This window comes from Loxodonta africana, chromosome 19, assembly GCF_030014295.1.
Source record: "Loxodonta africana isolate mLoxAfr1 chromosome 19, mLoxAfr1.hap2, whole genome shotgun sequence".
NCBI lineage: Eukaryota > Metazoa > Chordata > Mammalia > Proboscidea > Elephantidae > Loxodonta > Loxodonta africana.
Window position 1 is genome coordinate 1285044 of NC_087360.1, and position 14873 is coordinate 1299916.

The 14873-nt window shown below is 53.4% G+C and overlaps 1 protein-coding gene across 7 annotated transcripts in view; it reads right to left on the reverse strand.

The window, feature by feature from the left end:
- Positions 1-2148: 2148 nt before the first annotated feature.
- ADGRD1 (adhesion G protein-coupled receptor D1) overlaps positions 2149-14873 on the reverse strand; it is a 108466-nt gene continuing 95741 nt past the window's right edge. For 2 of the 7 annotated variants that reach the window (XM_064272033.1, XM_064272037.1), the window contains 5 exons: positions 14621-14712; positions 10365-10491; positions 9688-9729; positions 7044-7136; positions 2151-5450 (listed from right to left, as the gene is read on the reverse strand). In XM_064272033.1, coding sequence (XP_064128103.1) covers positions 5355-5450; positions 7044-7136; positions 9688-9729; positions 10365-10491; positions 14621-14712 — 450 coding nt within the window. In that variant the 3' untranslated portion in view covers positions 2151-5354. Of the gene's footprint in view, positions 5451-7043; positions 7137-9687; positions 9730-10364; positions 10492-14620; positions 14713-14873 lie in introns of all 7 variants that reach the window. The other 5 variants (XM_064272036.1, XM_023540413.2, XM_064272031.1 and 2 more) reach the window with 5 other exon arrangements.

Genomic DNA, 14873 nt, shown 5'->3' on the forward strand with positions numbered 1-14873 from the left:
CCCTTCAAGATATCAGGAAGGAAATAAGGCAAAATGCAGAACAAGCCAAGGAACACAAAGATAAAGCAATTGAAGAAATTAAAAAGATTATTCAGGAACATAACGAAAAATTTAATAAGCTGGAAAAATCCATAGACAGACAGCAATCGGAAATTCAGAAGATTAACAATAAAATTACAGGAGTAGACAACTCAAAAGAAAGAGAAGCAGATTTGAGCAAGTGGAAGGCAGACTTTCTGAACTTGAAGATAAAGCACTTGACACTAAAATATTTGAAGAAAAGTCATATAAAAGCATTTGAAAAAATGAAGAAACCTTAAGAATCATGTGGGACTCTATCAAGAGAAATAACCTATGAGTGATTGGAGTACCAGAACAGGGAGGGATAACAGAAAATACAGAGAGAATTGTTGAAGATTTGTCGGCAGAAAACTTCCCTGATATCGTGAAAGATGAGAAGATACCTATCCAAGATGCTCATCAAATTCCACATGAGACAGATGTTAAAAGAAAGTCACCAAGACATATTATAATCAAACTTGCCAAAACCAAAGATAAAGAGAGAATTTCAACAGCAGCTAGGGATAAACGAAAAGTCACCTACAAAGGAGAGTCAATAAGAATAAGCTCAGACTACTCTGCAGAAACCATTCAGGCAAGAAGGCAATGGGATGACTTATATAAAAAATTGAAGGAAAAAAATTACCAGCCAAGAATCATATATCCAGCGAAACTGTCTCTCAAATATGAAGGTGAATTTAGGACGTGTCCAGATAAACAGAAGCTTAGGGAATTCGTAAAAACCAAACCAAAACTACAAGAAATACTAAAGGGAGTTCTTCCATTAGAAAATCAATATCAGGTATCGACCCAAGACTAGAACACTGGGCAGAACAATAAGAAGTCAACCCAGACAGGGAAATAAAAAAAATAAATCAAGATTTAAAAAAAAAAACTCAAAACAGAGTAATGGTGACGGCATTATGTAAAAGAAGAAAACATTGAAATAATAAAGAGGGACTAAGAAATGTAGTCATAGATCTTCCATATGGAGAGGAAGATAAGGTGATACAGGGTTTCCAACCTTGCATTATAAATGCTCAGACCCTCTAGGCACTGTCTCTGTTATGGATTGAATTGTGTTCCCCAAAAATGTGTGTCAATTTCGCTAGGCCATGACTCCCTGTATTGTGTGGTTGTCCTCCACTTTGTGATCTGATGTGATTTTTCTATGTGTTGTAAGTCCTAACCTCTATGTTGTTAATGAGGCAGGACACAATCTACAGGATTAGGTTGTAATTTGAGTCAATCTCTTTTGAGATATAAAAGAAAGAAGTGAGCAGAGAAACAGGAGGACCTTATACCACCAAGCAAGAAGAGCCAGAAGCAGAGTGCATATTTTGGACCTGAGGTCCCTGTGCTGAGTTGCTCCTAGCCCAGGAGAAAATTGATGCCAAGGATTCCCCCAGAGCTGACAGAGAAAGAAAGCCTTCTCCTGGAGTAAAAAAAAAAAAAAATAGTAGGAGCCCTGAATTTGGACTTGTAGCCTCCCAGAATGTGAGAGAATAAACTTCTGTTTGTTAAAGCCATCCACTTGCGGTATTTCTGTTACAGCAGCACTAGATGACTAAGACAGTGTCCACGTTCTTGTTCTCGTGTACGATCTTAGCGCAGACTGATGCTGTCAAGTGTGGATTAAAGCTCGTCATGTTTGAGTGTGTTTAGAAGGAAGGACGTCTCCTCTCTGGGGATGATGATGGGCTGTTACTTCTGCTCAAGGAGCCCTGGTGGCACGACGGTTAAATGCTCAGGTGCTAACCGAAATTGGCAATTTGAACCCACCACGGGCTCTGGGGGAGAAAGACCTGGAGATCTGCTCCTGTAAAGATCACAGCCTAGGAAACCCTATGAGGCAGTTCTACTCTGTCACATGGGGTTGCTATGAGTCACAACTGACTCTACAGAACCCAACAACAACAACATTGCCCATTCACCGTGCCCACAGTGTGTAATCACCCATGTGGCCAGCACAGACGAGCTTGGTCACAGGCCATCCACATGGACTCCAAGCGCTCCACCAGGAGCCAGCCTCTGTCCTTGCACCGAGGCCCCAGTGAGCAGCAAGGCAGAGCCAGCACTGCCCTCAGAGCACCCTGTCCAGAGAGGGGAGCAGGGAAGGAAGGGATAGCCCACCAATGCAGAAATTAGACATGGGTGTTGCTAAGGAACCGGGCCCGAGCTGGGAGGATGAAGAACAGGGAGGTCAGAGGGGACTTGAGCTGAGACACTGAGGCAGGTGGGTGAGTGATAGAGCCAGGAGTCCTCCCTGAGGACACATGGCATTTCATACAAACTGAATCAGCATATTAATAACTCTCTTTGCTAGTAACATTTCCAGAAAAGAGAGTATCAGTAAGTTACCACTGGCAGTGATAATGGGGCCAGGAATCATTTTGGAAAACAATTTGGCAAGATGTTTCAAGAGTTGTGAAATCATATATTCTTTTTAATGCAGAATCCCAGTTCTGAAATTTAACCTGGAAAATAACAAACATGAGGGGGAAAAAAAGCCAGAAGGACAAGAACATCAATATCCACATGTATAAAAGGTACACATATAACATATATAAACATACATAAACAAAATACACGTTCTTGTATATAGAAAATGTTGAGATACCTACACATACACACCCCCACAGAAATAACCTAACTGTAAAATAGTGCAAGGCTGCAATAACTTGTGATATTTAATTGAATGTTGTACATGCACTCCAGTGTCAAGGGGTTGTATAATCAGGAACAACCTATAGTAATGCGGAAGACAGTCTCTGAGAGAAGACTAAACAGGTGGTTGAACAGCAGACATTGAGGTAGGACCACGTAGATTACGCCTGCCTGTGGACAAGGACGCAAACGCGACGTGGTAAAGCAAATATGTTTGGGGAGTGGTGTACAGTTCAGCTTCTGTTTGTCTCCTTTGAAGAAGCAACAGAACGTTGCGCAGTAAATAAAACCTGAGGCAAACAAAGGGCCTCACAGATCCCTCCATTTCTCCTTCCTCCTCCTCCCCTTCCTTGCCACGCCTGCTTGTCTGCCACAGGTCCATGTCCACACCCCTCCCTGACAGGTAAGGTCCTGAGAGTCCATGGGTGCCCTCCGCTCCCCCAGAGCTAGAACGTGCTGGGTACTCCATTGTTAGTTACAACAGAGCTGGCTCTGACTCACGGCGACACTACGTAAGTATGACAGAGGAAATGTCGCCCGGTCCTGCGCGGTCTTCATGATCTCTGTTGCTGGACCGCTGTGTATTCTGAGTGCCTTCCACCCGCAGGGGCTCATCTTCTAGCACTGTACTGGATGGTACTCGGTAGGTGCTCCATACGCGTCTAGGAGTTTACCCATGTGTGCTTGCCTTTAGATTTTCGTTCAGAGACTCACCGTCCAACCCACCTTCCACTACAAAAGACTTTAAAGACCGCACGTTATTTTAAGAACGGCAAGGTTTTATTTGATAAAATCACAACATACTTTTGATACTTAGTGGCATTCGCTATCTTCCCCGTTTACAATCTATGTCCTATACACAATCCTATCTTCTTATCTTTGGCCAAATGATGTGTGGATAATAAACTACTGCAGAAGCCAAGATACATCAGCTTATAAATAAAGTGCACTACTACTTCCATTCATCAGAAATACCAGGTTTAGGCAGGGTTCATTCATTATTTCTCTAGATCTATTAGCTACGTGGAGTGGACATGCTGAGAGTTAAAACACATAAAGAATTGTCTGAAACGAAAGCAGTTCCTTACTTGATTTGCTTCACAATAAAACTAAATAAGAGAAAGAACTCCCAAGCGTAACTCTTAGGAATACAGTGTTGTCACTTACAGGCACTCACAGGCATGCGGAGGGTCTAACACTGAGCCACACTCAATTCTGGGATCGCAGGGGAGCCTGGGGCAGGGCTGGGCCCACTCCCACTGCCCACGAGCTACGGTGTCTGTACAGGGGCTCCGCTACATCGGCCAGGACTCCCCTCAGCCCAAGCAGGGTGATGGTATCTCAGTGCACTGGGTCACTGATGCACAAGGGGCCACTTCATGCAGGCTCCGTGCCGAAGAACGCACAAAGATTAGCCCCGAGAACACTCAATGTGACCAGGGTAAGTCACACCAAGAGCTGACCGCACAAAAATAGAAAGGTCCCCAGGTGCACCTGAAGCCAGGCAGGTGCGTGGGGGTGAGGAAGGGGCTCAGGCGACATCCACTCACAGTTCTAAAGGAGGATTTTCCAGTATGAAAAACAGGGACCTGCGTCTCATCCGCGTATTTGCAAACCTGACTGATGCCACGGTCACAGTATGAGTCTCCGCAGCCCATTCCCAAGTACAGTGATGGCTCTCGGGCTCCACCTCAGACCCGCCCTTGTACCCCAGGTGCTCACCCACACATGGCCATAGCAGTGATCCCGCCCCCTGAGGGGTGAGCCCATAATTAACACCGACACCCAAGACGTGGCTACTGTCACACCTCCTGCCCTGGTCAGCCAAGGGTGAGGGAACCATCAGTGCTCCCTCAGCATGGGCTGGCCATCCGGGGAGAAGGCGGCCTCTCCTTGGCATGAAATGGCACGTCTGTTCCCCCCGCTCCCCACTATGACTGCTCCCTGGGACAGAGTGGGCTCTGGGGAGTGGGGTTTAGAAAGTTCAGTGATGTGGAGGGGGCCCAGAGCAGGAGGAGTCAGCTGGGGACACTGTGCACAAAAGCACTGGGAGCCAGGAGATGGGGTGCTGGAGGCTGACTTGGGGTCTGGGAGTCAAAGGCACCAGGGAGGGGCGGAGGGGGTCTTCACATTGGCCGGGTGTCCACTCTCTGGGACAACTGTGAGGACGTGACGGGGGTGAGGTGCCCGGTGTGGGGAGCATGGGGTATTTACTCCTCCACTCCCCACCCCGCTGTGCCTGGCTGGCCTGCAGGGCATGTGGCGTCCCATGGGGGCCTGTGGGGTTGTGGGGACCTCAGCCACACTCAAAGACCGCCTCTTGCTCAATGTCCAGTTCCCTCCAGTGGTCATGGCGTCCGGGGCTTGTGTGCAGTGCATGTACCATGATGCAGCCTGGTGATGGGAGGCACAGCCTTGCAGCTGGCCACCTGTCCTCAGTCACTTCCTCAGGAAGCCACGGCCCACAGCCCCTCCTGGACATGCGGCCCCTGAGTCAGCAGCCACGGGCACCCCACACAATGGTCACAGGTGACACTGTCTCCAGGCTGTAACCCCCGCTCCAGGCCCCTCGAAGGTACGGTCAGTCTCTGGGGCTGTTTTGGGGGGATGGCCGGTCAGCAGCCCTCTCACACAGCAGATAGGTCCACACGGTGGGAGGAGAGGCTGCTCTTGTCCCAGGGGCTGAGCTTCGAGGAGGCTGTGGCAGGCCGGGTCCCATTCATCTGCAAACCACAGAGGGGTGAGGGTGAAGACTCTGCTCCCCAGACCTGCCCTGTGAGTGCACGAGCCCTGAGGCCAGAGCCCTGGGGGTCCTCCCTGCCGGGGAATGTTCTCCTGAGGGGCATCTCTCCATGATCCTGCACCATCTCCCTTCCTCTCACTTCCTGTTTCTGACTCTAATTCCCCAAGGTGGTCTGCATCCACTCATTCATCCATTCATCCATTCATCCATCTGGTCATTCACTCATTCATCTGTCCATCTGTTCATTCATTCATCTCTCCATCTAATCATTCATCCATTCATCTGTCCATTCATTCACTCATCCATCCATCTGGTCGTTCACTCATTCATCTATCCATCTGTTCACTCATTAATTCATTTGTTTATCTCTTCATCTAATCATTCATCCATCTGTCCATCCATTCATTCATTCATCTATCTCATCACTCACTCATTCATCCATCTCTCTGTTGTTCATTCATTCCTTCATCTCCCCATCTAAGCATTCATCCATCTGTCCATTCATTCATTCATCTAGCCATCTGTTCATTCATTAATTATCCATCTAGTCATCCATTCATTCATTCATTCATGTCTCCATCTAATCATTCATCCATTCATCCATCTGTCCATCCACTCGTTCATCTATTCATCTCTTCACTCACTCATTCATTCATCTGTTCATTTATCTGCTCCTCTTTCCATCTGTCCATACATTTGTTCCATGTTCATGTACACAGCATACTCTGTGCTGAGCATTGTTGCAGGCCATGGGGTTACAGTGGGAACAAGTCTACCAGATTCTTGCCCCCTGCCCCAGAGTCTACATCACAGGGTGGGGGGCAAATAGTGGCCATTAACCAATGAATAGACCACTCCAGGTGGTGGCAGAAGTATGGTGATGAGATGGGATGGGGCCCCCTTCAACCAAGTGGTCCAGGAGGGCTTCCTGAGGACACCTGAGGGAGGACCTGAGTGACAGGTAGGAGGCGCTGTGTAGTGAGAATGCATGACCGCATCTGCACCAGGCTGCCAAGGGGCCCTGCCTGCATCTGGAGGGCAGGAGAGGGTGGGTCAGTGTACTGGTTGAAAGATGAGAGGCTTGTTGAGACCCTCGGACATGGGAACCTGATTTCTCAGGTGTCCCTAAGCTAATGCAGAGGTCACACTCTCCCAGGGAGGGCTGTGCTGGGACTGCTGTGCCCCCATGGGGCTCTATCAGCATGTCGGGGTCTGCCTCCTGGTCAGCTGATGGGAGCACAGCGGCCTGGCCTTGGGGACCTGCCTCGGGTGGCCCTACCCTGTGCACATGGGGCCTGCAGGCATGCATCAGGCATGAAGGGCATAACACGCCACTACTGCTGCTGGCCCAGCGCAGGACTACAAAGGGCAGGGGAGCATGGGGTTAAGAGCCAGCCTGCGTCGGCTGCGAGGCCCCAGGAGGCAGGAGCCAGCCTTGTGTCACCTCGCAGGGCAGCAGACAGAAAGCACAACCCTCAGCGGCAGACCAGGTAGCAGGTCAGCGTGGGATGGAACGGGGCATTGAGCAGTCAAAGCAGACGGTGGGCCTAGAGGAGGCGCTGAAGCCACTCACGATGTCGGAGCTGAAGGGCTTCGCGTGGGTGCTGCGGGCAGAGCTGCTGGTGAGGGACCAGATCTTGGTTTTGTGCTTGAAGGCAGCTCTCACCTTTGGAAAAAGGACGGGGCTCAGGAGAAGTAGCTTCTGAGGCTCAAATAGCAACGATTAGATGTAACTCTAAACGGAATTGGCCCGGACTCATGGTGAACCTGAGCACAATGGAATGAAACGCTGCCAGTTCTGCGCCATCCCCACGATCGGTTGCAGATCTGACTGTTGTGATTCACAGAGTTTTCACTGACCAATCTTCTGGAAGTAGATTGCCAGGCCTTTCTTCCTAGTCTGTCTTAGTCTGTCAGACCCCTGAAACCTGTTCGGCAGCACAGCAACACACAAGCCCCCACTGACAGACGGGCTGTGGCTACACATGAGGTGCACTGGCCGGGAATTGAACCCGGGTCTTCTGCACGGAAGGCAATATTTCTACCCCTAAGCCACCACTGTCTCATAAACACAGGGCAGTGGGCAGGACAGGCGAGCCCAGGTCAGGACAGACTGAGCTGCGAGGTGCTGGCTCATGTGGCAGCCATGGGCTCTGTTCCCCTGCCTTCCCACCAACACGGGGATGAGGATCTGGCCCGGTGTGGCCTCTGTGCAGTTCCACATGGGGGACGGGATGCACTCAGCTCAATGTCACAGCTGGCAGAGTACACTGATGGGCATCGAGGACCCCAAGGGGGATGTGAACAGACACACATGCTCACAGGGTTGACCAGGCACCCCCGACCACATGCACCCCTGTCTTGGGCTGCTGGGTCAGCTCCAGGTCTCTGCACCCACGTGACCTCTCTGTCACCGCCTCTGTGGGCTGCACCCCTCCCTGCCCCCGCCCCCGCCCTGCCTCCTCCCTGGCATCCATGTGCAGACAGACGGCCCTCACTGGCCAGGCCCAGGCAGGCCCTCTGCCCGGTGCCTGCTCACTCCCGACAGCACCGTCCACGACGGCAGCCCAGCAGGGGTGCAGAACACCAGCCCACGTTCAGGAGACATGCTGTCTACACAGTGAGCCAAAGGCAGCCTCTGTGCCTTGGCCCAGCTTGTTCACGTCCTCATAAATGCCCCCTCCCCCTCCACTTCACCCAAAAAACCTGCAAGTGCCAAACTCAAATGTGTACACATCCAGTCGTTTTAAAAACAGCCCTGAGAACCCTCGTCCATCACTGGTGGCAATGTAAAAGGGTGCGGCCTCTGTGGAAAAATTTGGAAGCTCCTCAAAATATTGAACACAGAACTCGAACGTGCCCCAGCACTTCCACTCCCGGGTACACACCCGGAAGAAAGGAAGGCAGGAACGCAAACAGAAACCTGCACACCAGTGTTCACTGCAGCACTGTTCACAACAGCCAAAAGGTGGAAACAACCCAAGTGTGTACCAACACATGAACGGAAAAACAAAACGTGGTGTATACACACACAATGGAATACTGCTCGGCCGTAATGAGACATGAAGTCCTGATGCAGGCCGCAGCATGGACCAACCTTGGAAACACCATGCTGAGCGTAATAAGTCAGGTGGAAAAAGAACAAATACTATACGATCTCACTTGTATGAAATAAGCAAACTCACAGAAACCAAGGTCTATTAGTGGTTACCAGGGGAAGGGACAGAAGGGGAGTTTTGCTCTGGGGCAGTAAGTTCATGTGAACGGTGGTGGAATAATCTGGAAAAGGTTGGAGAGAATGGCTGCACAAACGGAAGGATGCCATCAGTGTCACTGGACTGTACATGGAGAGATTGTTGAGATGTCGTAGGTTTTGTATATTTTCATCACAATAAAAAAAAAAATAGCCCAAATAAAGAGATTTTTAGCCACCTAGAGCCTGCCTGCTTTGCACAGCTCACGACCCTGCACCCAGCATCTGCTTGCCTAGCTAAGAGGAACCCTGTGGTTATCAGGGCCCCCAGCTCTCTCTGCTCTTGGAGATCCTGACCCAGAGACTCACACCCGGCTGCCAAAGGACGCCATGCGACCACACGTGTAGTCCCCCCTTCTCTGCTCTTCTGGGGGCTCCCTTCACTGCTGGCCTCTGGCAGACCTTCTGCTGGGAGACTGCCCCACTTGTGCCGTCAGTAAGTACCTGGCTATGCAATGTTATCTCGGGGTCTTCTCTTTTTCCTTGGTCAGCCCCGAATGCCCTACTTACTATAGTGCTCTCCAGGACAGAGGGTCCTGAGTGTCCTCCCACACAGAGGACCACCTGACTGCGCTGAAAAGGCGAGCTGCTCCAGCGCCGGGGCCCCTGGAACCACACTCCGCAGCCCCTCCCCGCCCTGCAGACGGGAGGCCTCCCCTTGACTCAAGGCAGCCCCACGGTACCATCAGAGCCCATCTGAGGCCCTGGTCCCCTGCTCAGCCCTCCCCTCCAACTCTGCCTGGCCAGCCTGCTGACACTGGGGAGGGAGGACACTCAGATATCGCTTAGCCACTGCGGTCAGCATGCACCCAGCACCTACACCACAGCCGACTCAAGCAACTCCATGGCCACTGTGCCTAGCCGCCCACACCATGGTCGAGAGGCCGCACCCCGGGCACCAGCTGGGGGGCAGCGCTGTGGATGAATGCCAAGTCCACGCTCACACACAGACGAGCGCACGTACCTCTGAGTTCAGGAGGCAGTGGAAGAGGAAGATGAAGAGGCCCTGGGAAGGAGGAGAACACGGAGCTAGAGCCCTTTCTGGAAGATCTTCCCCAAGCCTGCGTGGGCTCTGGGGGGCATGGGCATGATCCCTGTTGAGGGACTTGGGGGCTGAGACACCAGGTCTCGTGGTGCTGGAACCCATCACCTAACCCAGATGCAGGCTCAGTTGCTAACCAAAAAGTCAGCGGTTCGAATCTACCAGCCGCTCCTTGGAAACCCTATGGGGCAGTTCTGCTCTGTCCTATAGAGTCGCTCTGAGTTGGAACCGACTTGATGGCAATGGGATTTTTGGACTCTGGCTGCAGTGCGGGCTGTGCTTCTTGCTGAAGTGCCCCTTACCCTGGCCCTTCTCTGGGGGCTCAGACTCGGGGCACCCCAAGCCTCTGGTCTCCAGGAGGATCCCCCCCTGCTGCTCCATGCAGAGGGCAGATCCCAGCCCAGACCTGGGCTTCCAGAACCAATTCCATGCAGGCTTTTTTCCTCACCCCACAGGCTCTGCCTGCTGGGAGCCCCCAGTGTGCCCCACTGGTGCCCTATCCTCAGCTGGGGGCCCCCTGTGGGCTCCTGGGGTGTGGGGGATGCAGAGGGCAGATGTGCAGGGGCCCCGGCAGCACCCCCGCACCCCAGCACATGCACCTGTAAGGAGTTGAGCACAGCGAACATGTACTGGAAGACCACGGCCTGGTCGTTGACTGCAAGCACGCCGAAGACCCACGAGGTGCCCAGGATGGGCAGCAGCACCGCCACGGCCTTCACAGTCAGCCTGGAAGAGAAGCCACAGGCACGCTGGACGGGGCACGCTGGATGGGAGCACACAGGGTGGGGAGCATGGGGGGTGGGGGCATACAAGGTGGGGGGTGTGCAAGGTGGGGACACGCAGGGTGGGGGCATGCGGGGTGGGAGCACGTGGGGTGGGGTCATGTGGGGTGGGGGCACACAGGATGGGGGCACTTGGGGTGTGGACATGCAGAGTGGGGGGCAGGGGTCATGAGGACCTGCCTGTAGCTACAAGGCCTCTGATGGGGGACCTGGGGCAGACACAGCCCCACTGGGGAGACCCAGGTCCCACCTGCAGGTCAACTCCACAGCTCAGTGCCCGGCACCCCCAGGGTCTGAGTAAGAGGTCGCTGAGTGGATGGATGAATGAATGAGTGAGTGAGTGAGTGAATGAATGACGAGCACACAGGTGATGTGAAAAGTGCTGCACAGGGACTAGTGCCCTCGGGAGCAGGTGGGTGCCCCATGGTGAGCTTCCTCTCAGTAACCCCAGGTCCTGGCACTACCAGCTGTAAAACCGATGGCCGCGCCCCACTCAGAGCTCAGGGCCTGCAGCCAGCGCCTCGCAAAATTAACACGGTAACAATGAACACCTGTCTCCAGAAAAAGAATTATGAATTATTCAGCCACAATCTTTGCATCCTGGGAAAACTGTATTTGAAAAGAGCAGTCACTGAGAAATGTAGGTTCAAAATCGCTCCTTTTAAAGTGATGGTTTGTCTTTTCCTACAAACAGCATGAAGAGCTGCTCTTGGGGAGACGTGTCAAGTGGGGGCTCTGAGGGGCCTCATGAGCAGCCAGTGTCTGCTTCCCGTCAGTCACCAGGGCATGGTCCCTGCGCCAGGTGGCGCCCTGCAGGTGGGGAAGGCTCACCCCTGGAGGGGGGCTCACCCCTGAACCAGTCTCTACCCCACACCCCTGTTCATGGGTGTGTTTCATGGCTTCTCATCACCACCCCCAGGATCCTGGATCCCACTCACAAAAACAGAAGGTTCTCTCTCTGTGGGGAGTCTGCAATCACTATCAATAAATCCAGATTTTAAAAAGCCAGACCAGCCCTCAGGAAGCTGAGTGCTGACTGACAACCCTCAGGAAGCTGAGTGCCGACGGACGGCCCTCGGGAGGCTGAATGCTGACTGAGAGCCCATCTTGCCGCTCAGCACGAAGAAAACCACAAGGCTGAAACCAGGAGACGCAGACTAAGAACACGCCAGAGAAGGCTCCTGACCATGCTAAGGCTGTCCCCTTCCCGCTGCCCCGTCGTCCTGACCTGTTTCCGCAGCCCGGGGGCCAGTGTTGTACCAAGGATACCGGCTTTTGGCCTGTGGACCGTTTCTGAACGGCATGAGAATGTGCTGCCTGGGGCCTGACGTGGCCCTTACAGACCAGGAGCTGACGAGACAGGCCGGGACACAGAAGGGGATGCTGGCTCTGGAGGGGCAGTGCCACGTGGGAGCTGCCCTGGAGAAGGGTTGGAGCCTGGGTGCCCCCACCTCAGCTCCTCATGGGGCTTGGGGCTTTCTCCCTTCCCACAGGCCTTCCTGACATGCACGCTACCACGCTACCACAGCACAAGTTTTCCTTTTCTTTCTGCTGCTTTGAAATGTCTTATCTCTTCGCTTATGTGTCTCCTCTAGAAGGTTGAACAGTTAACATGCTTAGCTGCTAGCTGAAAAGTTGGAGGTGCAAGTCTACCCCAAGGCAACTTGGAAGAAAGGCCCGGTGATCTACTTCCGAAAAACCGGCCATTGAAAACCTCATGAGCACAGGTCTGACAGACATGGGGTCACTAGGAGTCAGTGCTGACTCACTGGCACCTGGTGGGTGGGAGTTCAAACACTGAGACTGGCAGAAGTGCTGGCTGGAGGCTGTGTGACCTCCCCTCCTCTGTGCCAGACTCCCTCTTCATCTGTCTGTGACTCCCAGCCAGCTGTCCCCTACCTGGAGAGCACCCACAGCCCACGTGCTAAGTGCCCTTCTTGGCACTCCTGCCCAGGTGTCCCTTCCCGGGGAGGCGCCTGACTGGGGATGCACATGGGACGACCCCCAGCCTCGTGGACTCACAGCCTGTTTCTTGCTCTGTGTTCCCCAAAGATTTACCAACTTCTCATGTTCTAAGCATAATTCCTTACATTATGTTTGTTACCACCTGTCGCTGCAGGAGAATGAGAGCGGAGACAGTTTGTTCCTTCACAGAGCCTAGGCCGTGGGGATGTGGTAAATCTCGATAAATATTTTAGATGAATATACGGGTGCTTCCCACACCCACACGTGCACACATGCACGTGTGCACATACGTGAACATGCATGCACACACACACTACCAGAAGCACACATATGCACACATACCACCAGATGCATACACATTGACACTCCACCAAACACACACGGACAGGAACACACATGTGCACATATGCAAGCACCTATGCATGCACATGGTGGTCCTGTCTCGCGGAATGTTGGGAGAATCCATGGAGATACCCTCTAGAGAAGGCTTGGCTCGCACCTGCCCAGGTGCTTCACACCTATCACCTGTCACCTGTCAGCGGTATGTGCTGATGGTAAGCGTGTGAGGCGTTCTAGGCAACACCAGAGGAACAGGAGTTGCACTGGGTCTGACTAGTGGGGGGAAGGCTGTGATGAGCGCAGAGCAGAGCCAGGGCTGGAGATGGGGTGCAGAGGTATGGGACACAGGTGTGTTCTGGGGACACTGAGGATGCTGTCTCCCTGGGGCCCAGGCTCAGCAGAGGCAGGGAGAGCTGTTGCTGGGGACAGGGTCTGACAGACTGGCTGCCTTTCACGTGGTAGTGTGGCCTCAGGGGCTGAGGGGTTGGGGCAGGAGAGACAGGGGTCCTGGCTGGGCTCCATGGGGCCTCCCGGGTCCGCTGCCCTGCTCTTGGTGGGAGAGGAAGGTGACCTGACCCCACAAGCACCTTCCCTCCAGGCACAGCCCTGAGAGTCCTCCTGAGGCTGGACCAGCCCCGAGGGCTGGGGCCGCGAGTCAGCTTAATTCCCAGAGTTGAGAATTCATTACAGAATAATTACCTCATCGATTTTGCTGCAGACATATTTACTGTTTTTCCTTACAGATCAGAAAAGACTGAGTGTAACTAAAGTAACTTTAATTTTCCCAGCCCTTGGACGTTTGGAAGTTGTTGCACTTTAAATATTTTAGTTAAAATCAGTGCAATCGAAATGACCGTCCACAACAAAATTCCAGTGCAGCCTCGGGCCCCTCAACCCCGCCTTACTCCCCCAGCACAGCCTCGTGGTCAAGCGGCCCTGCACCCTGTTCACAGGCATCCAGGGTGTTGGTTGTGTGCCCCTATGGTTCTGGATAGACAGCCTAGCCCAGGGTGCCATTCTAACACCTCCGTGGCCAGCGTCTGCACCCCCTTTTTACACCCACGACCCCGATTCCAGTGAGAAGCACCCTCTGCCTCTGGCCTAGTGTTTGGGGTGCAGACTGAATCTGGGGCCTGTGGACCTTGTGGCTCAGGACTCCATTCAACTGGTGTGGGTGTGAACCCCGAGTCCTGGCCCCCAGCTCAGTGCCTCTGTTTGCACAAGTGGGAGAAGGGCCATCCTGGACCCGTACCTCCTGTTGCTGACATTTGCCACCAGGAGGGGAAGGCTGACCCAGCATGATGCCGACACCAAGGACTTGGGGCTCAGAGACACAGGGGACGACGAAACCAGCTCAGGGACAGCTGTCCCAAAGCGACGTCAAATCAGCCCTTCCACTCTCTGGGCCTCAGGGTCCCCGGGTGAACACACTCCCCTTCGCCCACACCAGGGAGCATCAGGCCTGTCACTTGTGACGGCAGAGCCCTGATACGTGGATTAAGTGGTTCTCATGGCCCCAGGTGTAAGGGCAGTGGTCTGCTCCAGACATGTGCTGCCTCCCCTGTGAGGTGGCTTGTCCCTGGGGGACATCTGGTCAACTCCTCTTGTACACAGGCACTGAGGCTGGCCCAGGGGTGCATCCCAGGAGCTGAGCCAGGGAAACCCGAGAACGAGAAGCAGGGCAAGGAGCTGGAGTAAGGCAGGCGCAGCCCCCGTGCCTCCGAGGGCCTCTGTGGGAGCAATGGCTGGCTGCTCAGAAGCCCACTTACTTGAAGGCGTTGGGGTCTCCATGTATCTTATAGTTGTCGGCGCTGATCTGAGAGATGACCCGGGTCACGGCGACAAGGATGCCGACGTTGACCTGCCCAGGGAAAGCCACAGGAGGCAGGTGAGGGGGCTGGCTGCACTGCAGAGCTCATCCCACCTGGGTGCTGCCCACCCACAGCCACCCATGCCACGAAGGCTTCTGTGTCATAAATGCAAGAGGCCGCACTCAACTGGACAGAATCAGGGGAGGCCACA